Source organism: Spinacia oleracea, chromosome 6, assembly GCF_020520425.1.
Source record: "Spinacia oleracea cultivar Varoflay chromosome 6, BTI_SOV_V1, whole genome shotgun sequence".
Taxonomy (NCBI): Eukaryota; Viridiplantae; Streptophyta; class Magnoliopsida; order Caryophyllales; family Amaranthaceae; genus Spinacia; species Spinacia oleracea.
The window spans coordinates 1,180,737-1,207,458 of NC_079492.1; the positions used below are offsets into that span (position 1 = coordinate 1,180,737).

The 26,722-nt window shown below is 33.6% G+C and overlaps 3 protein-coding genes and 1 non-coding gene across 5 annotated transcripts; all 4 read left to right on the forward strand.

The window, feature by feature from the left end:
- The first annotated feature begins 50 nt into the window (after positions 1-50).
- LOC110777555 (EH domain-containing protein 1) lies at positions 51-5,815 on the forward strand. Its single transcript, XM_021982159.2, has 16 exons — positions 51-387; positions 492-571; positions 1,408-1,476; positions 1,590-1,647; positions 2,519-2,571; positions 2,654-2,699; positions 2,784-2,842; positions 3,542-3,655; positions 3,782-3,884; positions 3,981-4,030; positions 4,151-4,279; positions 4,375-4,626; positions 4,734-4,813; positions 4,907-5,033; positions 5,121-5,264; positions 5,357-5,815. The coding sequence occupies exons 1-16, from the start codon at positions 303-305 to the stop codon at positions 5,540-5,542; spliced, it is 1,635 nt and encodes a 544-aa protein (XP_021837851.1). The 5' UTR covers positions 51-302; the 3' UTR covers positions 5,543-5,815.
- Positions 5,816-6,268: 453 nt separating this feature from the next.
- LOC110777554 (protein ROS1A) lies at positions 6,269-15,987 on the forward strand. 2 transcript variants are annotated; one of them, XM_056833945.1, is made up of 21 exons: positions 6,269-6,844; positions 7,448-7,501; positions 8,371-9,187; positions 9,276-9,635; positions 9,753-10,028; positions 10,846-10,936; positions 11,111-11,570; positions 11,668-11,747; positions 11,838-11,922; positions 12,430-12,521; positions 12,608-12,676; positions 12,770-12,806; positions 13,055-13,137; positions 13,843-14,349; positions 14,462-14,498; positions 14,639-14,693; positions 14,951-15,036; positions 15,126-15,191; positions 15,317-15,431; positions 15,523-15,561; positions 15,654-15,987. In XM_056833945.1, exons 3-21 carry the CDS (start codon positions 8,398-8,400, stop codon positions 15,767-15,769), a joined length of 3,444 nt encoding a protein of 1,147 aa, XP_056689923.1. In that variant the 5' UTR covers positions 6,269-6,844; positions 7,448-7,501; positions 8,371-8,397; the 3' UTR covers positions 15,770-15,987. The 2 variants fall into 2 exon arrangements, with proteins under 2 accessions (XP_056689923.1, XP_021837848.2); XM_021982156.2 differs by lacking the exon at positions 7,448-7,501 and having other exon boundaries at positions 6,313-6,844.
- Positions 15,988-17,447: 1,460 nt separating this feature from the next.
- Positions 17,448-17,520, forward strand: TRNAK-CUU (transfer RNA lysine (anticodon CUU)). Its single transcript has one exon. It is a non-coding gene; the product is annotated as a tRNA-Lys (tRNA).
- A 7,125-nt stretch (positions 17,521-24,645) lies between these two features.
- LOC110777552 (uncharacterized) lies at positions 24,646-25,977 on the forward strand. Its single transcript, XM_021982155.2, has one exon. The coding sequence runs from the start codon at positions 24,794-24,796 to the stop codon at positions 25,715-25,717; it is 924 nt and encodes a 307-aa protein (XP_021837847.2). The 5' UTR covers positions 24,646-24,793; the 3' UTR covers positions 25,718-25,977.
- Positions 25,978-26,722: the final 745 nt, after the last annotated feature.

Sequence of the window (26,722 nt, forward strand, 5' to 3'; positions counted from 1 at the left end):
GGCAATTAAAACAGTAAAATGGGGCAAATACAGTGAAATTGAAGTAAACAGCGGCACTTTTCCATAATAATGCCCCTAAATTTAATTTCCGCGTCTCCTCTTTGTCACTTTCTCATTTCAAAATTTTGAATCACACTGGAAATCTGGAAATTCCTCAAATCTGCAAAAAAAATTGTTTGTCTTTCGCTTACGTTTTCCATTTATTCAATTCTTCTCACTTCATTTTTGCAGAATATAAATACTCCGGTAAAACAAAAAAAATCGTTGCAGATTTTTTAAAAGCAAAATAAACAAAAAAAAAAATGGAGATATCTACTGGCCCGATTTCTTCATGTTCGAAAGAACACCAGAAAATTTATCAGCAATGGTTTCCAGTTGCAGATTCAGGTATGTTTTTATTTATTTTTATTTTTCAGAACTTTGAATTTGGGTTTTATTGTTTTGCAATATTACTAGTAATTTACTGTGATTATTTCGTCTTTTATGAGTAGATGGAGATGGTCGGATTACTGGAAATGATGCAACAAAGTTCTTTTCTATGTCCAATTTATCTCGATCTGACCTTAAACAGGTTAATTTACGCTTTGGCTCACTCTTTTATGTTTCTTTTGTTTTCTCCATTTCTAGGGTTCTTATTAGTTATTTCAGTTGAATTTTTAAATTGAACTTTTATACACTGGCAAGTGGCAACACTATATACGCAGTACAGTATAAATAAAGAACATATTTACGACAAATTGGGTATTTCGGGATATGGCTTAATGCTTTATTTGTTGGAATTAGTGTAGTATTTCTAGTTCTTACAACAAGTGGAATTTTTCAATGCAAAGCTAAATTCATAAAATATGAACATATTGGTTAAACTTTATTTGATGATTGAAACTTGGAGACACCCAATGTTATACTGTCCGTTAGTTCATTCCGTTGGTGGGAGAGAGATCGTTCCAATCTCGACGTTGCGTATTGGTGTTGCTGTTTTGTTGTGCATGTACTCAACATTCTTTCTCTCGTTTTGACTGGTGAACATTCTAATGATCAAAGGGTATTAAGTTAGGAAAATCAGCTAGATGAAGCTTAATGAGTGTTCATGTGATTGGATATTTTAATCTCATAATATTATGTGGTGTAAACTCTCATGTTGTGGCATCTTTACAAGGATTTCCACTTTTCTGATCATCTTTTTCCTAATGCTCAAAACTCTCACCCGCAATAGTGTATGATTATCAAGTTATAATACATTAGGTCTTATTGTGACATTGTGTTGATCAAATTATTGTCTAAATTTTAAGAATCAAGCAAGTCATTCTTTTAGATTTTGAAAATCTTTGTGTTCAACTCCTTCATCAATCACTTCATAATTAGCAAGCAAGTACTTATTGACATGGTTTAAAAAATATTCTTTTTAAGGTATGGGCATTTGCAGATACCAAGAGACAAGGTTATTTGGGCTTTAAAGAGTTTGTTGCTGCGATGCAGGTTGGTATATATTGGTTGAAGTCATTGGTTATTTTGTGGTATGTGATTTAAGTCATAGATGCAATTCATAGAAGATGCCACATAGATTATTAATTTTTATTTCATCTTTACAGCTTATTTCTTTGGCTCAAGCTGGAAATGAGCTGACTTCTGATCTTCTTAGTAATGCAGGTAAATCTTTTGTTTTTTTCCCATTCAATTGTAGATTTATCCTACAAGCCATGGCATGACAAAATATTATCACTCTTTTCTACCTAGGACTTGTTTTCTTTGCCCCCTCCCTTTTCTTGATCAAGATGTTATGCATTTTGGCTTATTTCTGTGAGAAAGTTAATGGCTTTAGGAATTGACGGAATTGCAAATACCATTACAAGCCTGATTTTGTTGCATCATGTCACTTATTAAACCATGTCTATATGTATTTACAGATTGGTTGGCATTAATATTTTTTTTAAATAGTTTTCACTTTCTTGTTGCAACATATAATTTTTATTAGAGTTGTAGACATAAAAGAGTAGCAGACAATGAAACCTTAAAATTACAGAAGTAACAGAACTATATACATGGATTTTAATCGCTTCTTGACTGCTAAGGAACCATCTATGTTTAGTGCATTTCTTGTTCAAAACTATCACCCAGAGCCCCACACCTGGATGGGTTAGCTGCCCTTTGAAAAAAATGCTCAACGGTTTCGGGAACATGATATGTGCAACTATTATAGATAAGAAGGGTCCTCTCACAACTCTATTGTTCATTGGTAGTAGATTAGTAGCGGGCCTGTTCACTTTTCCTATTTACTTATAAAAGAATTATGCATGAAATATTAAGGGCATGTTGCTTGCAGTAGGAACTTAGTTTATTCACGATATAGTCACCCATTGCTCTCGTATAAAAACAAGGCATTATGAAGAGAACAACCTTTGCACTTCTTTTGTAACAATGTTTGCTTAATAAATTGCAAACTTGTATGCTCTTCTATCATAATTTATTTTCCTACTATATGACTATTTAACTATTTTATTTTTTGGGTGGTATGTTTTAGTTATGGAGGACATTCAACTCCCTGTAATGGAAGGGCTCGATGTGTTACTAGCTGTGAGTATTATCTCTTAAAGTTATGGCTGATTTAAATCTTTCTACTATTAATTAGAATATAACTATATACTTGTCCTTTTAGAAGAAGAAGAAGACCATGGCAACATATGTCGAACCTGAAATAAACGGTTAGCACTGTTCATTTGGCACAAGTTGTAAAAAGTATCTGGCCATCTTCGTTATTACTAATCAATTTATTGTGAATGCTGAAGGATCTCCTCAACAGTCACCGCCTACATCAAGTTGGTTTAGTTCAAAGTCTTCAAAGAAGGTAATGGCATGCTTGCTTGTAGTAAAAAATTCACTTGTCCCTCTCTGTTTACCCCCTTCAGTTGCTTAAGTCTTGTAATAAAATTGCTTGTCAAATTTTGCAATTTCTACCAGGAATATTTTGTTTTCTAGTTATAGTTTTCTGTTTTGTTGCTCTTTACTCTTATTTTCCTCAGATTACCCACAAGTTTTGTTTTGCCTAGTGTTCTCAGTATCACTTAGGATTTTTTTTTACATTTCCAGGATATTAACTTTTTTATACAATTGTTTCCTGGATATTCTTTGTTACATATTCAGTGGAATGGTCAGAAATGATTTTTTGTACTCCCTCCATTCTCAAATGATAGTCCTAGTTTTCCATAGTTTCAACTCAATTTTTAAACGTAAATATCTCCAAATACGTATGTCAAAAAAGTATTAAATGTGAAACTATACATCAAGACGAATAAAACAATGTCCCATATGAATATGTTTTGAAACATATGTTTGAAAGATTAGAATATTCTCTTCCAAGATTCTAACAGGACCAACATTCGAGAACGGAGGGAGTAATAGGTTTTTTCTCTTGATATTTTTCGTGTTGGTTATCTGTTGTTTGGTATGCAATGCAGTTGTATTTTTGCCTTCTATTTATTTATTACATACATATTCTGTATAAGCTAAAGTATATATCTTGATTGTTTCATTGGTGTGTGCCTAGATACCCCTTAGTGCTGTGACTTCTATAGTTGATGGTTTGAAAAGGTTGTACCTAGAAAAGTTGAAGCCACTGGAGACTACCTATCGCTTTCATGACTTTGTATCACCTGCACTGGTGAGCCTCAACTAAGTTTTTTTGTTTTAACTTTATTGAAGTATTATACTTTTTATTAATTTTTTAAGCTGGCATACTACGTTTGCTAGTGTCGTGATATAAGCTGTAATTTTCTCTATTTTGCAGGCAAACAGTGACTTTGATGCCAAACCGATGGTTATGCTGTTGGGACAATATTCCACTGGGAAAACGACATTTATAAAGCATTTGCTGAAATGTGAATATCCAGGTCGTTTACGTTGCTTACATGTATATCCTGTTGGGTACAGGTCTATTTTTGACTATTTTGGTTAACTGGTTCCTTTTGCGGTGTGACATCCAACAGGAGCTCATATTGGACCGGAGCCTACAACAGATCGCTTTGTTGTCGTCATGGTATAATTCAGTTTGTACTGTATTTTTACTTGACCCTGGATCTTGCTGGAAAAAAATTTATCCATTTTGGTTCATTATTTCTTCTTCCTTTTGGATTAGTAAGTTCTGTTGTTTTCTTAGTCCGGACCTGATGAGAGGAGCATTCCTGGGAACACAATTGCTGTCCAAGCGGACATGCCATTCAGTGGCCTCACAAACTTTGGCGGGGCATTCTTATCAAAATTCCAGTGTTCACAAATGCCACATCCTGTAAGAAACTACTCGTATTTCCTTTTTCATTGTCAGGCATTCAACCTGTTTGTTTTCATCTCGCTAATTTCAACAAATGTTGGTCTTTTCATCAGCTGTTGGAGCACATTACTTTTGTTGACACACCTGGAGTTCTGTCTGGGGAGAAGCAGAGAACTCAAAGAAGCTACGACTTTACTGGAGTTATATCATGGTTTGCTGCAAAGTGTGACCTCATCCTTCTTTTGTTTGATCCTCACAAACTTGACATCAGTGATGAATTCAAACGTGTCATTTCATCTCTGCGCGGTCATGATGACAAGATCCGTGTTGTTCTGAATAAATCTGATCAAGTTGATACCCAGCAGGTAATGTCTTGATTTACAAACACATAGAAGGAAACATCAATACTTAAGTCTTGAAGGAAGTTTCAAACAGAATTTAATGATTACCTGGCCTAATGTATTTATTGCAGTTAATGAGAGTATATGGTGCGTTAATGTGGTCTCTTGGGAAAGTCCTAAATACCCCTGAGGTTTCTCGTGTTTATATTGGGTAGGTATTGCTTTATGGTGATGTTTAACTTATTGGCTAAATAGATTTGCGTGTTTATATTACCATATGAGTCATGGTATTCATTCTTTGCAGTTCATTTAACGACAAGCCTATCGACACAGAAGTAATTGGTCCCATGGGAAGAGATCTTTTTGAGAAAGAACAGAATGATCTTCTTAATGATCTGAAGGATATCCCAAAGAAAGCTTGTGATAGACGAGTACGCACCTCATTTTCTTTATTATTCGCGCTTACCTTTTTCCCCTCTCTTGATTGGAGACTAATTTTACTGTCAAACATTACACAGATAAATGAATTTGTGAAACGGGCCAGAGCAGCTAAGATTCACGCTTACATAATTAGTCACCTGAAGAAGGAGATGCCTTCAATGATGGGGAAGAGTAAAGCTCAACAACGATTAATTGATAACCTTGAAGATGAATTTCTTAAGGTTCGTGTTCTCACCTGCCTGTCCTTTTTTTCACCGTTGTCCGTTTCAATCCTCTCACATATGTTATATGTATGATCAACTTTGCGAAACAGGTTCAAAGGGAATTCCATTTACCGGCAGGTGATTTTCCATATGTGGAGCATTTTAGGGAAGTTCTAGGTGGTTATAGTATTGATAAATTTGAGAAGTTGAAACCTAAGATGATCCAGGCTGTCGATGATATGCTCGGCTATGATATTCCAGAGTTACTCAAGAATTTCAGAAACCCGTATGAGTGAATATGAATAAAATCGCACAATCTCAGAGAAACAAACTTCATGAGCTTTGGTAGATAGTTTTGTGGTATGCTTAAATCGCCATTTTTGGTCTTTGTGAGGTGGAAATCCCTACCTAATTTTTCCCTCAAAAAAAAAGGTTGGAAATCCACTGCTATTCTATTGAGATTGATGAACAAAATGCTTGGTGATTTTGATGAAGTTATTTGTCTTATCCATATGGGAATACTTGACTTTGGACTTCAATGCTTATACATAGAGGAGGTTATTATTTCAGGATTAGTTAGTACTTAGTAATCATTTTACAAAGTCTAGCATTATGCAAGAACTTAATCTGCCGGAAGGAGACAATGCTCGATGTATATAGTACTTTGTCAAAGCATATTGCTAGCTATTCACTTAATCACATTCGATCCTATTTAGCAGGTAATAATATCCTCAAACTTTGGGGAATGTTCCTTGTAGTCATATAAACGAAGTTTGCTAAAAAATAACCAACTTATTGGGCTTAAGGCCCCGGAATGACCTTGATTTGAAGTGTGTTTTGGAATGTTGGCTGAAATGACATTTAAGAGGCCAAGGGGATGGTTCTAAGCACCCAGTAGACCTTCGGGGACTCATGGGGTATGTGATAACCGCGCGAACCTCTAATGTTTTCGGTTTCCAAAAATTTCCAAGTCTCTAATTTTGGCAAATTTGGACATACTCAGAAATCGAAGACGTTAGAGGTCCTGGAGATATATATATTTTTTTTTATCTTTTTTTGATAAGGTAAAAAATTAGGCTAACCCAGTAACCCCCTTGATAGGGCAAACCTAACAAAAAATGAAGCCCGCAAAAAAGAGTTTGATTTTTTTTCATTTTAGGCCATTGAACAAAAATTAAGCTTTACCCCTGACCCACTGCGCATTCACTTGACTGTCCGCTTATGATCATCTCTACCGGCCAAAAGCATAGCGTTAGATAGAACATCCCACTATAAACAATACGAAACTCGGTTTGGTAGTTCGCTCAAACTCAAACACATGTGAAACAGAATTTTAGAGTTATGGGCAACTTTGAATCAACAAATTGGATATATTTCTTGAGGAGTCCTACTATGTTTATACCTTGTAGGAGCTTTATGATCAAATTCTCCAGCCTACTCAGCTTTTACGATCAATATAATTTCATAATAATTAAACCCTACTTTTCTCACCACCACCGGCGAATTATACTACTACCGGAGAACTACACTACCACCGGCGACTGTACTGTATTATCACCGGCGACCTCACTACCACCGCTAGCGAACTACAAATTTAGGTTTTTGTTCTCATCACTCTCTTGTTTTTGTGGCTTTTTTCCGATTTTCGGTTTCAATTTGTAATTTCTGCTTTTAGTTTTTTTTCTAATTTCAATTTCTGTTTAAAAAGTAAACTGTTAAACTGTCATTAAATTGTCATTACATTTCATTACATCTATTTATAATCTAGGTATAACTACTGTATGAGTATGCTAATTAAGTTTCTTGTAAGCCACTAGTGAATGGAGGACTTGTTGATACTTATTGCTAAGGTTGTTGCATGACATATTGGCCCTCTAACCTAAGTATTAGAAATCACATTTCATTGAATTGAGAATGAAAATAGCTTGGAAGTTCTGTGAGAATCTGGATAGTTCATGGAAATTAACTATACATTGGTACATCACATGTAAAGAAACAGGAAAATTCTGGATAAGAACCATCTTTCAACACCTACTATACTTTTAAGTCTGTATTGAGACCAAACTTTGGCAGTATATTAAGCTTACCAAGAGGGTCTTTCTGATAGATTTTCCTGGTGTCGTATATCAGAATAGTGACTAGGAGACAGAATAGTTTTAACTTCAGACAATATTCTTTTTTTTTTTGTTTCTATGTAACAGCAAGTCTTAGACAAGCCTAAAGGACCTCTTTAGGCACTTCAGCCTCAGCTGCAGGTATTTGTCAATCTGTCTCACCTCGTGAAATCCTTTCTTTTTCTTGTCTGAACTCTTGTCGTAGCAATTTAAATGATTACGTGGTTCACAGTTGTTAGGTGTACCTACTTATCTTTCGCGGTACCTTGAGGATTTTTAGCTAGTTCTTATGCGGTACCTGAGGACCTTGAGCCAATTCCTTGTGGTACTCTAAGGACCTCAAGCCATATTTTGACCATCAAATTTTGTATCATGGACACCAATCTACCAGGATCATTAATTAAAAACAAATAGGATGATCTATTCATCCTTACAAGTGAAAAGAAATGTATCTTTTATAACTCTGTTTTATGTGTGTTTTACAACACATTAAGTGTTAACTATGTTAGTTATCTTCTTACTTTATCAAGCGCTTTGTCATAATTTGTTTCTTTGAAACAAACATCTACCAACCAATTGAATACCTTGCACTGTGTTTACCCAACCATTTACTTATTCGCATAAAAGGAAATATGTAAATGGTTGGGTAAACAAAAAAAAAAGTAAGTAAAATAGATAAAAGGAAATATTACTTATTCGCATAAAAGGAAATATGGGAAATCATGCTACATTAGTTTGGTGGAAGTCAGAATGAAAAATGGGACTTGTGGGAGTACTAAATACCCAAACTAAAAGACAAGCAGAAATTTGAAGCATTTATGAAAAGTATTTTATGTATTTGTCATATCTTTTATTTTCTTAACGGGTTATTAAGGGTCCTTTCTTTATCGTTTTTGTTTTCTCCTAAGTTAGTGTGAAAGAGTTGAAATTAACCTATATTTTAGTTTTATATGCTGGTCTTCTACCTTCCATTAAAGTTTCTATTATATTTTGCTTATATTTGTTCGTAGGTGTGGAGAACATAAAAAAAAGACGCAATGGTTTTGAAGAAGAAGCCTGAGGAGAAAAAGAAACCCAAATACTTTTGGCCAAAAATTAAAGATCCATGGGCGCAGACTCCTAAGCCTAAAACTCCTAAGCCTAAAACTCCTAAGCCTAAAACTCCTAAGCCTAAAACTCCTAAGCCTAAAACTCCTAAGCCTAAGACTCCTAAGCCTAAAACTCCTAAGCCTAAAACTCCTAAGCCGGTAAGGAAAAGAGTGACTAAGAAAGATATTGAATTATCTAAAATACTTGAATGTATTCTTCCTGAAAAAGAAACAGAAGAGGCTAACGTATCTGAAATACTTGAAAATATTCCTGAAGTTTCAAGCTGCAAAAGGGCATTAAATTTTGTGAACATTAGTGTTGGTGAGTTTGAGAATGTAGGTATCAAAGATGTTGAAAAGAAAAGTTTAAATGATTCATCTTGTGATGTTGGTAATCAGATCGAAAAGTCTGGGAAAGATCAACGAACTTGGAAAGTCTATCGAAGGAGGCATAATAGTAAATGTTTGGATGAATGTAGAAAAATCGGGATTAATTTTCTTGAAAGGTTTAAGAAGAAAAGAAAAGGGGTGAATAACTTATTCACCAAAGGTAGTAGAATGATGTTATTACCAATGCAACTGAAGATCGATGGAGATTCATTCGATTGTATATTTAGTTTATTGTTTTCACGAATGAAGTTCATCAAGAAGAAAAAGAGATCGGCAAAGAAATTGGCATCGGTTAGAGATGTTGCGAAACAAACGGGTGACTTAGAAACAATATCTTTATCAAAGACATGTAAGTTTAATTTAATATTTTTTTATAGAACGATAAATTTTTTTCTTATTTAATTAATGATTAGGTTTATACGCATATTTTATTACAGGTTTAGAGAGAAATGAGGTGCGTGTAAATTTGGACCAAGGTGAAATTGGAAGTGATAGAAGTTTACCGCTTGCTCTTTGTTCGGTTTTAGAAAGTAAAGAAAGTGAAACAAATTCTTCTAGCTCGACTTCAAAGTTAGCGAAAGAGAAGCTGCCAAACCAAAGTGAAAGTGGGAGTGATAGAAGTTTACAGCTTGCTCTCTGTTCGGTTTTAGAAAGTAAAGAAAGTGAAACAAATTCTTCTTGCTCGACTTCAAAGTTAGCAAAAGAGAAGTTGCCAAAGGGTCCTACTAAACGCAAGGAGAAGCAAAAGATACGCCAGGAAAAGCAAAAGCTTAAGAGTTGTTTGAAGAAGCTTAAAGGTAATGTTGTGAATTTGTATAAGTTTGTCAAAATGGTATAAAAACACGGACCACGATAGTTTGGTTGTTAATATGTTATATTACTATAGTGATTATAATTTAAACATTTTTATGTAGCTTGGAATGGTAATGGGAATAAGGAATCAATGGAGCAGATTATGGATCACATTGTTGAATACTTTAAATATTTGTCATTCTATGAAGACCTAGATTCGATTGAAAGACTGAGTATAATGGTAAGGGGAGAAAATAATTTAGCCCTTGTTGCTCAAAGACCAAATGAAGAAGGTGATGCTGAAAAACCATTTGAAGAGACCGAAGAATTTTGTGAAGAAAGGGAAATTCTACAAGCAAAGATGAATAGATTCTATATGATAATGACCAATTTACAAGGTATTTTCATTTGCTTTTTATAGTCTTTTCTATGTAGTACGTACCCAGCCCTCCCCGACTATGTACAGTTATCCTTTCATTATTCGGGTTCATTAGAACACTAACTCATTGTATATTGTTCCATCAGTAGATAAAAATCCACTATAAAAGTTGTCCAGAGTTGTCTTAGAAATTTATGTGCGGAATACGGTATATATAAATGTTATGTGCTCTAGATTCTTCTACTGCTCTCATTTATCTAGATTATTCTAGATAATAATTGATAATCATATATTTCTTGATTTTTCTACATTAATACATTTCACTACTAGATTTTACAAGCATATTATCTAGATTTTTCTAGATTAATATTTTAACAAGTTGGTATTAAAGTGCAGATACATTTTATGTTTAGTTGATTATTGTAATTTGGCATTATTGAAACATCTTGATCCTCTGTCTCTAAGCATGCTAGTGTCTCAGTTGTAAATTGACTTGATGATCTAACAGGCAACTGTAAAGATGGGCCTTGTTACGGTATTATAGTTTAGCTTAATTGAAACTTTACAGTTATTTAGTACTATGCATGTTGAATTGTTGATGTAGGAGAAATTCGAGGAAACAAGAGCTGGGTAAATGAAATTTTACAAAGAAAAACTTAGCTCCAACTCCAAGTTTTGATTCTTCAGTTGAGTTTTGTTTGAATGATTTCTATGGTTGTGGTTACTTGTAGGTCTTAACCTTTCGGAATTATATTATCGGTTTTCCCTAATTAGGTGTAATGTTTTGTATATGTGCACCTGATTAGGTCTTAACCTCTAAATCGCCAATATTGCAGGGCCTAAGGATTTTGTCAAGTGGAATGGTTCTGTTTTAGACTCGGTCGTTGGAGTCTTTCTTACGCAGAATGTGTCAGATGTCCTCTCTAGGTATGTTTTAAGTTCAAAACTTTAAAATTTTAGTTTCAAGTAAATAATTTACTCGGCACTATAGTTGAGTTCTTTCACATTGTATCAAAGTAGTCCAGACGGTTTTGAAATCTTGGGAGGCCAATTTGCATTTGAGTTTGTCTCATTGCATATTTAATTTTATGATTTGTGCAGTAACGCGTACATGGAAGTGGCATCTCGATATCCTATTAAACCACAAACCAATGAAAATGAGGATTGTGGTATAGATTCAGATATCTCAAGCAGCCAAGGGAGTACTGTGAGCACTTCATGCAGTACGAATGGCCCAATCATCGAGTATCCTGAGGAAGAAGAAGTAGAAGAAAAAGATGAAGAAACTAAAGCAAGAGAGAAAGAATATGATACTGCTTTAAAGGATATGATAGCATCCTTGCCTAATTTACAGGGACCGGGAAAAGAAAAGAAAGGCGAAGATGTAAAAGAGTTCGATTGGGAACCCATACGACTTTATTTTCTAGGGAAGAATACTGAAAGGAGTCCAGACACCCAAGATTCTGTAGATTGGGAAGCAGTAAGGAAAGCACCAGTTAAGGACATTGCTAAAGCCATTGAGCAAAGGGGCCAACATCGGATTATTGCTGCAAAAATACAGGTACGAACCATATTTTGTACAAGTATGAAATATTTTATTGTTTGGAAAATTTTGATTCCGCTTCAGCAAAAAATCTGATGATTGTTGATAAATACAGAGAACTCTGAATCGACTAGTCGATAAACATGGAACTATGGATCTTGAATGGCTACGTCAAGCCCCATTTGAAGTAGCAAAGTAAGTTTAGAATATCCCCTTAATTTTTTCTTTTTGCAATTCTATACATTTTTTTTTAAGATTAAAATTTTAATTTCCTTTGATTTTCAGGGCATATTTACTAAGCTTCTATGGACTTGGCATGAAAAGCGTTGAATGCTTGCGACTCTTAACACTTGGCCATGATGCCTTCCCCGTAAGATTCTAGATTTGCACCTTTTTTTTGTGGCAAATAAGGTATTATTAAACCAAAAAGAGAGGAATACAAGCTCAACAGAGCAGACCACCAGGGCAAAGCTACTGCTAACAAAGCAGAGCAGCAAAAGAAAAACAAAGCTAGCACAAGCTAGAGCAGCAAAAGAAAAACCAACTAGCACAAGCTAGAAATGACACTGAGCACTAAATTATACAGCTTCCCACGTTTTCAGAGCTTCTACATGAGACTTTAAACACAATTTCATTAAAAATAATATCAGCATCCCTGTACCTTTGCTTGATTAGCACTATTTTATTTCTAGCAAGTAGGTTTCAACATATATTTTCGAGTATTAAGGTACATTTTTTTCAAAGAATGTTTTAAAGTTGAGATCTTTATGGGAAAAAAAAGTTAAAAAAATCATCTAGTTTAATAACCTTATAATTTCAATATCAATTGCATCATTGATTCTAATCCTTCTCACCTATTCTAACTTTTACATACCAGGTTGATGTAAATATCAGTCGAGTTGCGGTACGTTTAGGTTGGATTCCCCTCGGAACATTGCCTAAAGATATTCCCTTTCATCTTCTTGAAAAGTAATGTATACTCAACCATTGTGTTTCATAATTTGGATGGAAGGACTAGCTGAAGATTTCCTAACTTTGATAGTCAATTCGTGTAGGTACCCGTTAGAAGACGCTATTCAGGAGTTTCTTTGGTCAAGAATATGCAATATGGAGCGGAAAAAATTGTATAGTCTCAACTTATATCTAATTGTCAGTACTTATCAAATAATTGATTTTATATATCTTATGCAATAACTCCGATGTTTATTTGGTTACAGGTATAAAATTCATTATCAATTGATCACATTCGGAAAGGTACTTTCTTTCGGAATTATATTTTTACCGTACAACCAATGATATTTTTTTTATTGTTTGCAAGTTACAAGCACATGTACAAAGAAATAATGTTGGTTGCTAGAAAATTACCCTTTTTGTGTGTGTGTGTTGGGGGGGGTGGGGGACTCTTTATATTTAGACATTTCTATTAATAAATTTCTGAAAACTTTGAGTTTGAATTTTTTACTGTATTAACCATATAATTACAAAATGTTACTGTGTTTTAGATTTTTTGCACGAAGAAAAATCCCAATTGTAGAGCATGTCCATTCAAGAACGAATGCAAATACTATCAAAGTGTTGAAGAGAGGTTAGTGGCATGCCTAATACTACCCCGTAGAACTTTTTCCTTTATGTGAATTTTTTTGCTTATAAATCTATTTTTTTAGATAAGAAAACATGATGACGGTCCATTCCCGATGGAGCCAAAGATTCATTTGTTCTTTTGGCTGTGGGATGTAATGGACTAAATCAAAATGGCTCTTAAAACCTATTTCGCTTCCTTTCCATGAAGTAGAAGATGGTCGTCCCATTGTCGTCCCGTTATCGCTTTTGGGTCAATTGGAAACAACCTCTTTGCAATTGCAGGGGTAAGGTTGCGTACACCCGACCCCCCCTTACCCCGCTTCTTGCGGGAGCCTCTTTTAGGCAATGGGGTAATGATAATGAATGATGAATAAGAAAACATGATGAAATCCCACATAGTTTAATATAACCACTGATAAAATAAAAATGATAATGGTGATGATGATGATGATGTAGAGTGCAGTAGTAATGGCGCAGACGGCGGTTATAGGTGTGGTCACGGTGATTTGTGTGACGGGGATAGGAGAGCAGTATCATCTGTGTCAGTAGCTTTAATAATTTTTATCATCGTTAATGTTATCAGTTGCATTGTATTCTTCCTCAAGAAATGGGGTTTATATGTCTCGTTTATAAAGTAGTCTTAAAATTAGCATTATATGTTGTCTGTATTTAACATTGTTTTATTTATTTATTTATTTTATGAATGCAGTGCAAGAATGAAACATCCTCGGTTGACGTGGACTCAAAATAAAGAGACTTTAAGGTTGAAGAAGGGTTCTAAAAACAATAAGAACATCCAAAATCCATTTGACGTCAAGAAAGAGTCTTCTAGACCTTTGTTTCTAGCATCTAGTTCTAATTCATCGCCGGATATGTCAATATCTTTCCCGGTGTTAAATCGGACCTTCTCTCAAAAACGTGATCGTAGCCCTATCGTTGAGTTTCCGGCCTCTCCAAAGAGGGTTGAAGAACCCGAGCTACTTGACATTGAAGATTTGTTAAACAATACTAATGAGGCCGATGAGGAAATTATAGAAGTTGATATTTGTACTCAAGAGTTCAAGCAAACAGTGAGGGATCAAATTGAAAGGGAAAGTGTGACACCACCTCATAGTGATGATCTCTCAAGGCTAGCTTTAGCTATCACATCTGAAGACGATTATATTCCTCTACCAAAGCACATTAATCCTATTCGATTGAGGACGGAACATCAAGTGTAAGTTTCATCCTTTTATTTATGACTACAATAATATAAAATTAAGCTAGTTAATAAAATGATTTGTAATTATTATTGAAGATCGATAATTTGTATTTATACTCTGCTGCAGGTATGAGTTGCCTCATAATCATCCTCTCTTAAAAGATGTATGTAATTTCTTTACTAGTCCATTATCTTATAACACCATTCCTAACTTGGAAAAGACTTTAATAAGAGACTCATTAATAATTACGAAGTACTTCGTATTGTTATATATTTATTGTATTGATTTATATTATTGTTGCAGTTTGAGCCACAACGAGGGATAATACCCTATCTTCTCGCCATATGGACGACACCAGGTAATAAATTACATAGTACTCCCTCCGTGTTTTCTTAGGAGCTACGTATTAAGAATTGTGAAGTTATGATGAAATGTGTTATATTAATTTATTTTCCAATTCATTGTGAATTATATCATCTATACTCCGTATAACGTTACATGCGTTATTGATAAGAGGCAAAACGATGGTCATACGAAGTGTGTTATTTTTAATAATATAACTTAGATTTGCTATCTAAGAATTAGATTTATTTATCCAACCTCATCATTTAACAGATTCAGATGAAAGGAATGGTGATAGTTTGGAAGGATGTTCTGAAAAAGTTCCAGGTGAATCTTTGACCGTCAAAGGAACATTTTTGGTAAGTATTCTAAACGGAAAAAGAAAAAAAAAAAAATTATCTTATTTTTGTAAAATAATTAAAATTTGCAAATTAAATTTGTTTTACAGATACCCGTTCGAACCGCCATGAAGGAATCTTTTCCACTCAATGGTACCTATTTTCAAGTTAATGAGGTAAGTAAAATATAAAAATAATTAAGAGTGCGTACTAGGTTAGCAGACTTAGCACAGAAGTTGTGTTTAATTATTTTAGCGGGTTTTTGTTTTTGTAATAGTTATTCATCAAGGGTTTATTACAGGTTTTTGCTGATTATCAAACTAGTGAATGTCCAGTTGATGTGCTTACAAGTTCTATATGGATGCTACCGAAACGAACTTTATACTGTGGGTATAGCACATCGTCAATATGTAAAGGTAAGGAAAATAGTTGTACTGTCTGAAAAAATATTTTATACGTAGAATGTAACGGTATTGTAATAAAAGTTTGTATTATGTGTAAAATTAGGTTTAACAACGGCGGAAATTCAACGTTGTTGTTGGCAAGGTATGTTATTATTTTGTTTTATATATAATTATTTATAATAACGATATTGTATTGGTTTTACATATTTTTTGCTTTTACATGGTATGATTTAGGTTATGTATGTACAAGGGCTTTCGATCGTAAAAGCCGTGCACCAAAGCCACTGTCGTCTAGATTCCATAACCGTCCTAAGGTGAAGGGGAAATCGCAAGAGGAAGAGGAAGAATAGATATGCGTTTGGATTGGCATGATGATTGATGGTGTATTTTTTTTAGAGCTTGTTATGTTCATATTCAACGTTATTGGTTGCATTTTTTTTCCTTTTACAGAGTACTCCAATTTATTAGTGTTCTATTCTTTGTTGTATAAAAGATTGATTTTTGTATTAATTTTGGAATGAGAGGAAGGGAATTTTGATTTATAGGAAAAAAATATGATCTTCTATAATTCTTCGATTGATACAATAGTTGTTCTTACTAACTACATTTGAGAGAGTCCAACTCCCAACTTATGCACATACAACATATTTATAGTTGTTGTATCATAGTTTCTAGATTTCTCTATACTTGTCTAATACTTCGTATTACCTATTTTCACATCACATGTCTAATATATTTCTAGATATTTTTCTAGGGTAATTCTCTAATAAATACGTAGTAGTAGTTATTTCAGCATTGCAAGTATGAAGGATAAGGGCAGTTTTCAAGCCTGCAATCAGTTTTCAGATTGCCTGATTTTAACCTCCAGAGTTGACCTTCAAACCTGTATGTATGTATGTATCACATAATTTTCAGAAGTTAAATGCTTCATACTTCCCTTTCTTGAATTCCTTTCCTCACACCGCCCTTTTCTACTCTTGGTACGTGTAGTCTTGTAGACAGTAGAGTATCACTCATTAAACTCAAATCCTTTATTCCAAGGCAACTGCCTATATTTTTAGCAAGCAACGTAACAATATCTTGGCTTAGTGGAAAGGATTGTACCTTCCACCCAAAAAGTTGAGATTTCAATCCCATATCTAATACCGGACGTCATTAAAACAAAAAACAAAAAACAAAAACGAGTGTTTTTGATCGAGTGGCATTGCTTTGGTTATGCGACTATTTCACTTTAGCTTCTCCTCTTGGGGTTTACCTTGAGGATCAATGCTTGCTTAACAACGCCACTATTGCTAGAAATAGTATCTTCTTCATCACTAGTTTTGTTGCTTCCAATCCTCATCCCAATCCCAATCCCAATCCCAATCCCAATTAGGAAATTGATCCCAAGATGAATTTACCATCAACTCCTTTATTCTATCAATATAAATAAGACTTGGTGGATCCTTCTTGGGCCACATTTGTGTGGGCTGATTGAGATTCCTTTGGGCTTAGGGTGTCATACCTTGGTTCAATCGCTACAGCGCGCATGCGTATGACCCATGGCCGGTGCGTGTGTGGCCGTGTGGGTGTTAGCTTCAAGACATATCTAGCTATGAAAAATAACAATCACCTCGTTTGAGCTTGTAACTCTAGTTATACTAGACCTTTTGGTTAAGCAATGTAGAAAAGATGTAAACTCTTATTATGCGAGACTCCTTTTAACTCAAGTCCCTGGCTTGAGTTAATTTGTACAGTACCTCGTGTGTTCTTGTTTTTTGGGTGTAGAGAGAGTCGCAAAGGGCAATGAGATAAATGATATAGACGTGATTTAATCTCAGGTCTTAGGTACCATCTTCAAGACTTTACTAACTAAACTAGTTCACATAGTCGGTTGGGTGCAAATCATTTTAAAAAGAGACGCAAAATGGCATTTATGTAAAGTTGGTAAATGTAATCATCAATCCACACCACGATAATTTATCAAAATATACCAAAAGCAAGAAGTGTATATTGTTAAGTATTTAGATTCTACAAAACAAAGTATAAGCCCGTCTAGCTCAGTTGGTAGAGCGCAAGGCTCTTAACCTTGTGGTCGTGGGTTCGAGCCCCACGGTTTGTGATTTATTTTTTTAATTTTTTTTTGGAGTAAAATAGAAGGAACCTACTAAACCAACATCTATTTCATGTTAGACAGCTACGTATTACGTATGTCAAAAACGCTTGACCCACTTCCAAGCATTTTGTGTTAGTTAAAGGATATTATGTGGATTTGAGATTCCAAAGTATAAGTTATAACTTATAACACACCGCATCATCTCCTACTTTTTTACACATATTGTTAAGAGTGTAATCTACATGTAAGTACTCCGTATTAGATTAGTTATCTCTTATTTCGTATTAAAGAAATAGAGAGAGATTGAATAACGGACTTTTTACCAAACTGACTACTTTTACAATTATATTTACTAAAATGGCTACTTTTGAATTCTATTTCCCAAACTAGCTACTCCCTCCGTCTCTTTTTGTTTTTTACGTTTGGTATTTTTCACGCGTTTTAACGAATAATTAATTTGCATTGAAATCCCTCAATTTTTTTTATTTAAACGAGATAAATTACGTTTATTTATAATGTTTTCACTTTTATCAAAATTCTGATATTGGGAAATGAGAAAAATTTAATGTCCCAATGGAAAAGTGTGAGATATTAAATGACCCAATGAATTTGATTGGTTAAAATAATGATTGGACACAAATTTTGATAGAATATTAAGTTATTTATGTGATAACATAAAATGAAATGTAAAGAACATTTTGAAATACCCAAAAAGGAAAACGTAAAAAATAAAAAGAGACGGATGGAGTACTATTTATTTACCAAAGTGACTATTTTGATTTTGAGTAAAAAAAACATTAAACTAGTTTGGTTTGGGTTTTTTTTTTACTCCGTAATATATAGTGAACCAATGTTTTTGTTTTTTTTTATATTTATTTGTTATTTTTTTTTACTAAAATGTAAGTAATTTGTATTTTCTTGAATTTATTTTTTAGATGAACCATTCCCCTTTTTATCAAAAAACAAAAATGAACCATTTACTTTGCTAATAGCCGCAAAGTATACTCAAATATAATCAATCCAAAACATAAATCACAAACCAAAGAACAATTACTTCGTACTTTATTTTTAAAGAAATAATAACTTATACTCCATATTTTACATTAGAAAAAACTATAGTACAAACATAAGGAAACAAAATTAACATGCATTTGAAGTAGAATATAACATCTGAAACAAAATACATTCAATTAAAAGTTCCTTATATTGTACGGAGTACTTAAGAGTTTCGATTTCTTATTAGATTGAAACCAAAATTACAGAACATTGAAGATAATGAAATATAATTGAGTCTCAAATATGCATGAAAAATAAATCAGTTGAGGAAATTGAAAAACGCCAGGCTCCAGTGATATCAAATTAAATATTAGAACGATAAAAAGAACCCAAACTTTATATATAAAAATTTGGCCCCCTAAAAAAACCACATCAGTTCACTATTTAAAAAAATAATTCAAACAAAACCGGTTCACTAAAATAAATAAAAACTCAAACCGGTTCATTGATTTTTACTTCAAAGTCAAAATAGTAGCTAGTTTGGGAAATAGAATTAAAAAATAGCCATTTTGGTAAATAAAATTGTAGAAGTAGCTAGTTTGGTAAAAGATCCTTAAATAACATATTAGATAAGTGGCTTACTCCACGTATCAACAATAGATTTTACTTTTATGATGAAACTTCGTCATACTTACATGTGGTCAATAGCTTTTCTTATTTGAGTTCGTTTTGTCACCGAAAGTAGTTTTTAATGAAATGAGAAATTAAAGAACTTTGTCTGTGGCCTCGTACATTTTTACTTGGGATCCATTCTCCATCCTTGAGACAATAATCTAGGAAGTCCTTTGCGTGTTAAAGCAACTTGATGGGTCGTTGTTCATCGAATCCAATAAGAACATACATTTCATCTTCCATAAAAATATAATTGAAACAAAAATAGGAAAACACAAAGTTCAAAGAAGATTATATATAATATAGATTATAGTCTACTGAAAAAAGTTAATATTATCTATCAGAAGAATGCAACTTCCTTTTCTTCTTTTCACACATTTTTGTACTATTTGATTAGCCTCTATTGGTTTGGACATACTCTACACTTTTAGTTTGACTCTTTTCCATAGACTTTTAAATAGTAATGTCACCATTAAAATTAGCGCCTTATCATGAAACTATTAGTCCATACTATGCATAGACATTAGAGAGTATGGAGTATCATGTAAATTTTCCCCTTAAAATTTGTATTTAGTCAATGTGAAAATGGGGATTAGAAAGTGAATAATTTATGTGAAGTTGTGAATCAATAATTTATGTGAAGTTGTGAATCAATAATCTATATTAATATATGTAAAGTTGTGAACCAATAATCTATAGTAACATATGTGAAGTTGTGAACCAATAATCTATTGTAAGATTTGTAACATATATGAAGTTGTTAACCAATAATCTATAGTAACATATGTGAAGTTGTGAACCAATAATTTATAGTAACATATGTGAAGCTTTTTTGTTTTTTAGTTTTTTATTTATATAGGCTAAATATACATTAATGAAAGTGGTTTACACCATATAATAAACTACTACGAGAGCTTTACTAGCTCTTACAGACCATATTAAATAGAAAACTTTTAAAACAGCAAAGGTAGTGAATGCTTTAATTGTTGGCCCTTCACTGATGACGTCCCTTTGATTACTGCAACGCGCAATACTCTGTGCGTCAAAATATTCTACACATATACTTTCCACATTCTCATTTTCATTTGGCTCGAAGCAAGCTTGTAGTCTATTGAAAACCCTTAAAAAACTTGTGATACTTGAACGACAAAGAAATGCACAAAAGGATAGATAATCCACTAATTGGATGAACCAACGTTGTAAGCAGGGTGAAATGCTCACAAACAACATGAGACAGTGACGGAATACCTTCATGAAAAGGTACATGGAGTTTCTCCTAGAACGGGAGAAACTCAACCTAATTGACATGCTATGAATCCCCAAAAAACTGTGGAGCAGTATTCGGATAAGAAATTTTGAATGCAATGGGAACACCTCTCGTCGCAAACCTAAACCAAACCACCCAATTTTGTGGACACCAACACCCCCCTTCCACAATCACCCATACCATCTCCTTTCATCTTAATTATAACCTGGCACCCTACCACTAGAGGTAGTATGAACACCCAAGACAAGACCACTAACAAGATTATCTGACTCGTTTCCAAATAGAATCGGAGCAAACATATGTGAAGTTGTGAACCAATAGTTTATAATAACATATGTGAAGGTGTGAACCAATAATCTATTTCTTAATATGGTATGAACTGTTTTCCTGTAGAAAGTTGTTTATCACTATGTACCTTATATTACCAGAGAATGCAATAGAATACTCCAATTAGTGTGTTAGTGAATCAATATCAAAATAAGCCATGTTAATTTACTCTTTTAGAAGTATAAGTCTAAGCAATATGGGTACTCGTCCAAGGCAAGCACAGTGTACACCTATTCAGAATATCACTCTCATTTACTCGAAAATGAATGGTTTGAATTTTTTTGCCATTTGTACATTTATATTTCTCTCCGCACAGTTGATAAATGTTGTAAATCAATGTCAACCTCCAAAAATAACGAGGAACAAGATGAAAGTTTTCTTTTGCAAAGGAATTTGGAGGTGGGTCCCAATATAGTAATGGCATAAAATGTTGGTTTTAGCCAACACATGGCTCATCATTTTGCCACCAAACAAATTCCAAATTGACAAAAATCACAACTTTTAATCAATTTCTCTTCATCACTTCCTATTTCCTCGTCCCCACGAGTACACACCAATCTTGTTTTTTTCTTGTTTTTAAAATTCTCCAATTATCTTGTAACCCATACTTTGATATTTTTATTTATAACTCCTTAAGTAGTCTCATTTATCGATTTTACGTGTATCAGGGCACACCTAGCTAATATGTTATACGTGTGCACTTATTAATAAATCTTATCACATTTTCCCCTCATATGCTCTGTGAATACGAGAAGATACGCTTTAAATTTTCTCATTTTCCTCGTAAATCTAAATACAATCTGTCATTTTTGGCATCTTTCGTGCAATTTTTAGGATAATTTAATTATTGAATTATTTTATTTAATTTTGATGAATCCAACCGTGCAAGTTTTGCTTTTACATTATACAAGTATACATTGAGGATTCGAGACGAGACAGCTAAATTATTATTAGGTGGGATTATTCTTTTTCCATAATAATATATATTTTAATTTCCAAGGTTGGACCTTTAAATTAGCAATTTATGGCAATAATAATAGTAAAGTTTTATGATCAAGCACGTATGTGTAACAACGACAGTGATGACATTCGTATTGTATTGTTTGGTTTTTACTGATTTTTATTAATGGGAAATTGGCTTCATATACTTGGATCATTAGCTAAGGACCTATTTTAATTGAAACTTCCTACATGTGATTGGCTATCATAATTTTAAGTTGAGTCATTATTTTCCCATCTTATGAGTTATGATATCATGTGGTTATCTATACAGGGATCATGGATGATAACTTATACTCCCTCCGTCCCTTAATACTTGACCTGTTTTGATCGGACATGCTTGTCAATGCACAACTTTGACCACCAATTTCTTTACCTACATATTATAAAAACTTATAAAAATATTAATATTTTGAAAATATATATTAAGATGAAGCCAACAATATATTATATACTAACATTTGTTTTCATATATTAGAAATAAAATAGGGTCAAAGTGAATTATGTGAATAGTGCAAAAAGTCAAAACGGGTCGAGTATTAAGGGATGGAGGGAGTACTACATCCGTTCTCTAATATGTATAACGTTAGTATGGATATAGAGATTAAGAAAAGAAGAAAATAGTGAATTCGAGACTTTTGTTCTCACGTGGATTTTTGTTACCTTATCCATATTTTATTATATTCAACCAACTTTTTTACTTCTGTCTTAATATTACTTGAACCTTTATACATGCATAAGTTGTATATTGTATACCGATTGATCACCTGAGTTAAAAAAAAAAAAAAAAAAAAAATTCTATACTTTCCTGATCATTGTATTGAAAATTCATCTTATCAATTGCATTATTAATTGACACTTGACAGTCTAGTCACTTCCATGAGTACTAACAAGTCAATAATGTACACAACAATGTACATACACAAAACTTGTGATCCTACATACTTCAATTGGTTAATTGTATGTTATTCATATTTGGTCAAATACCTCTAGTTAAATGAATGCAATTATAAAGTAAGTGTATTATTGTACCTTTGTACTTGATTAGTATCCATCATTTGACTATATAATGAGAGACAAGTTACGTTGAAATTGACGTAAAAAAAGACTTGCGAAATCCCTCAAAAAAAAAGAAAAAAGAAAGAAAGACTTGCGAAATGATACTAGTTTATAAATTATTGGTGACATTGATAACGTAGTTTATGTAATGGCACGTTCCTTTTGTTTGTAGCAAACATTTGAATAACTCGATTTTGATAGCTTGAAACAAAAAAAAACGACTCTTATAATTAATTATATAGATATACACAATATATGATTTTGGAGAATCTCAACATCCTGATTGGAGCTAAAGGTGTTATCCTTTTGATATTAGGCGTGTTAACATAATGTTTTATATAAATATCTTCTCATCCACTAGCTCAAGTTGAAACTAATTAGGTGTTAACTTGGTAACCATTGAAATTAATTAGGTTCTCACTCATCCTCACATTATTATGTACCTTGTTGCTCAGTGCTCACTGTCATTCTTTAAACTGCAAATTGGGTAGTTCTCCAAGAAAATGCGATGTTATAAAGCAACGTTTGTAAAAACAAAATCAATGCAATAACAGGACAAGAAAACAAAACATAGGTACTCCAAACGCCGAAATAACTTATGATCGTGTAGATGGTGAGACTCAAACTTGTCATCTCTACCAATTAAGCCCCTTTGGTTTACTTAAAACTTATAATTGAGCAATATTAATACCACTATACTACTCCTTATATGAATCTGATGTAAATAAAGCAAAAAGATAGAGGCCGGTGTAGCATGTTTGTTTCATTCCCAAAGTGCAAGGAAGACAAGGCTAACTTGAAGTAGTGGGAGACATCCTTAGATTTGCAGATTTCTAAACCAATAAAGTTTCAAATTTTACACACTTACACATAATATTTGCACCACAAACTGAGATAAAATATTTGCTCATTTCATGGAATTGCACATCATTTCAAATTAAACTTTAAAATACATAATAAGTAAAATGATTTTATTTTTCTATGTTATATTAATTGACAATTGATGGATCTCAAAAAAAATAAAAATTACTTGACTTCAAAACGAGAAATACCTCACCTTAACATCACTTGTCCAAACGGATTGATTTAAAATTGAGATGGAAACTAAAACCTCTTCCTTCGTAATAATGGGTATGTAATACGGAGTAGTATAAATTAAAATGTTACCAATTTATTATTACTCGGAGCAATTTGTACCATATGTTTCCTCTATTATTCAATACATACATTATTCTAACTAAATATTTTTTCTATGCGTAATTTTGAGCATTGTTATTATTATGTATTACAGTGAAGATATAAATTGAGATTTACCGAACAACGATTCACGTGATAACATTTATTTTTACATATTAGGGACTAACAATTAAATGAAACCGAATTTACTACTGAACGAGTGAGAAACTATATTCCAATCTCAGGCCAAAATAAGTTTAAAAATGTTACTCGTAAGTTCAAAAATGTTTTCGTAAGTTCAAAAATGTTCTCGTAAGTTCAAAAATGATACTCATAAACTCAAAAATGGTATTCAGTAGTTAAAAAATAGTGTTCATTTATCAAATATGATACTAAAAAGTTTTCAAAATAATGGTGCAATTACCATTATGCTTTCCGATATGTGTTTAGAGGCACATATCTGATATGGAATTCTCCGCCCTCATGGACAAATAGGATGAAGTAGTAAAATAAAAAGTCAAAATGATACATTTATAGCGAAACAGAATGGAGTAAATAAGTAATACTCCACCAGTATATGGTCCATAGTTCCATTGACTTACATAAGATATGCATATGGTTGTATGATCCTATACTACACCCACCTCATTTACTCCACCTTTCACTTTCTCTCCATTCCCTCATTTAACTCCTCTTTTCCTTCCACTCTTTTATTGCATTTGCATTTGCATTTATACTTCAACCCACTTTTTCAAACATTTTCATTCTCTCTCTAAAACCCAAATGGAGTCTCCTTCAAGAACTCTTACTCTCTTACCACCACCTCATTCTCCGTCGTCCTCCACCACCTACAGGCGCCGCCGCAGCAGCAGTGACTCAGCGAACTCACCCGAGTTCGAGTTCTCCAATATCGGTTGCGATCCACAAACCACTCTTCTTTCCGCTGATGAGCTCTTCTCTGATGGCTTCCTCCTCCCCCTTCACCACCTTCATCCTCACCGATTACCAGAAGTTGAACCGGATATCGCTCAAAATGAGCCGGAAACCGGTCCATCTGAACCCTCGGCTTTGATCACTTCCTCATCCTCCAGTAACTCGATATTAAGCGCTTCGAAGCGGTGGAGAGAGATCTTCAAACGAGCTGATAAAAAACCGGAAATCAATTCAGAAGATAAACCGGAAAAGCTTGAGAAGAGGAGAGAGAAAGAGAAGAAGAACGGTTTCAGTGGTCATGGAAATAGTTCAGCCGAGCTAAATATTAACATTTGGCCGTTTTCAAGAAGCCGGTCAGCGGGGAATAACTCAGGACGGTCTAGACCGGTGGCTCAATCTAATCGGAAAGTGAGCAGTGCGCCTTGTTCCAGAAGCAATTCTTCAGGTGAGTCCAAATCACGGAAATCTTGGCCCGTGAGTAGTCCGGGTCGGGCTGGGGTTCATTTGGGCCGAACCAGCCCCGTTTGGCAAGTTAGAAAAACGGGTTCAGTAAACAGAGCGCCCAATGGTGGCAGTTCAAGTAAAGGCCGGGTTTTAAAGCTGAACGTTCCGGTTTGTATCCCGTATCGACAGAATTTGAGTTGTCGAAGCGATGAAAGTGGCGGCGACGGTGGCGGAAATGGTCTCGTAAGTGGTGGTGGCGGTGGTAGTGGTGGTAATTTGTTTAGTTTGCGTGGGTTGTTTAGTAAGAAAAGTACCGTTTTAACGGTTTAAATTTAACTACCATTTTAACTGTTTTTTTACCTAGTAAATCCATAGCTTTTTACAGTGCTAGAGTACTAGGTCAGCGAGGTCAGGGGAGTACAGCTTATTGGATTAAGATTTTTATTTTTTTACTTTTGTAAATATTATTACGCGTACGATTTATTGTTGTTGAATATAGAGGTTAATTATATGTACGAGTACAACTTTGTACCCCAAAAAAATTACTATGCCATTTTTATTAATTATTTAATTATTATTACTATGGAATAGTTGATTGTTCTTCTCATATTGCATAATACTCCCTCAGTTTCTTTTTGTTGTATCCGTTTCCATTTTAAACGTTTTATATTGTTGTATCCATTTAGAATCTATTCTCTTTTTGGACATACATTTTATTCTAAAATACCCTTACATTTCTATCTAATTACCAAAATACCTAAAGATTCTACCCATATTCCCACCTAATTTTCCCCACCCATAATATTTAATTCTTTTTCCTTCCCCATGTACCCACCCTCTCACCTCCTTTATCACCCATCATTATCACTCCTCTCTCTTACCTTATTTCTTTATTATTTTTTCACTCCTTTATTTATTATAATATCTTACACCCTATCATTACACTTATATCCATACAAACCAATATTCCAATTTTCTTAAAAACAACACCAGATTTCAAATGGATACATCAAAAAGAAATGGAGGGAGTACTTGGTATGTTTGATTGTTTGAGTTTCAAATTAGATCATAATCAATTATTGATTTGTATAGTCACATAAGTGAGAATATTTGTAGTCGTTCTAGTTAAACGATAATTTTAACATTAGTTTAAATAATACTTCGTATATCATTAGTAACTCTCAAGTTTTTGCTTGACTTTATTCAAACGGGATTTTGCTTGACTTTGTTAAGAACAAGATATCCTTTGACTTTGTAAAAACTCATTTCTTTGATTGACTAGGGATTCTAGAAGTGTGTTTGACACAAGCTAATTAAAATGATAAGCTAAGAAAG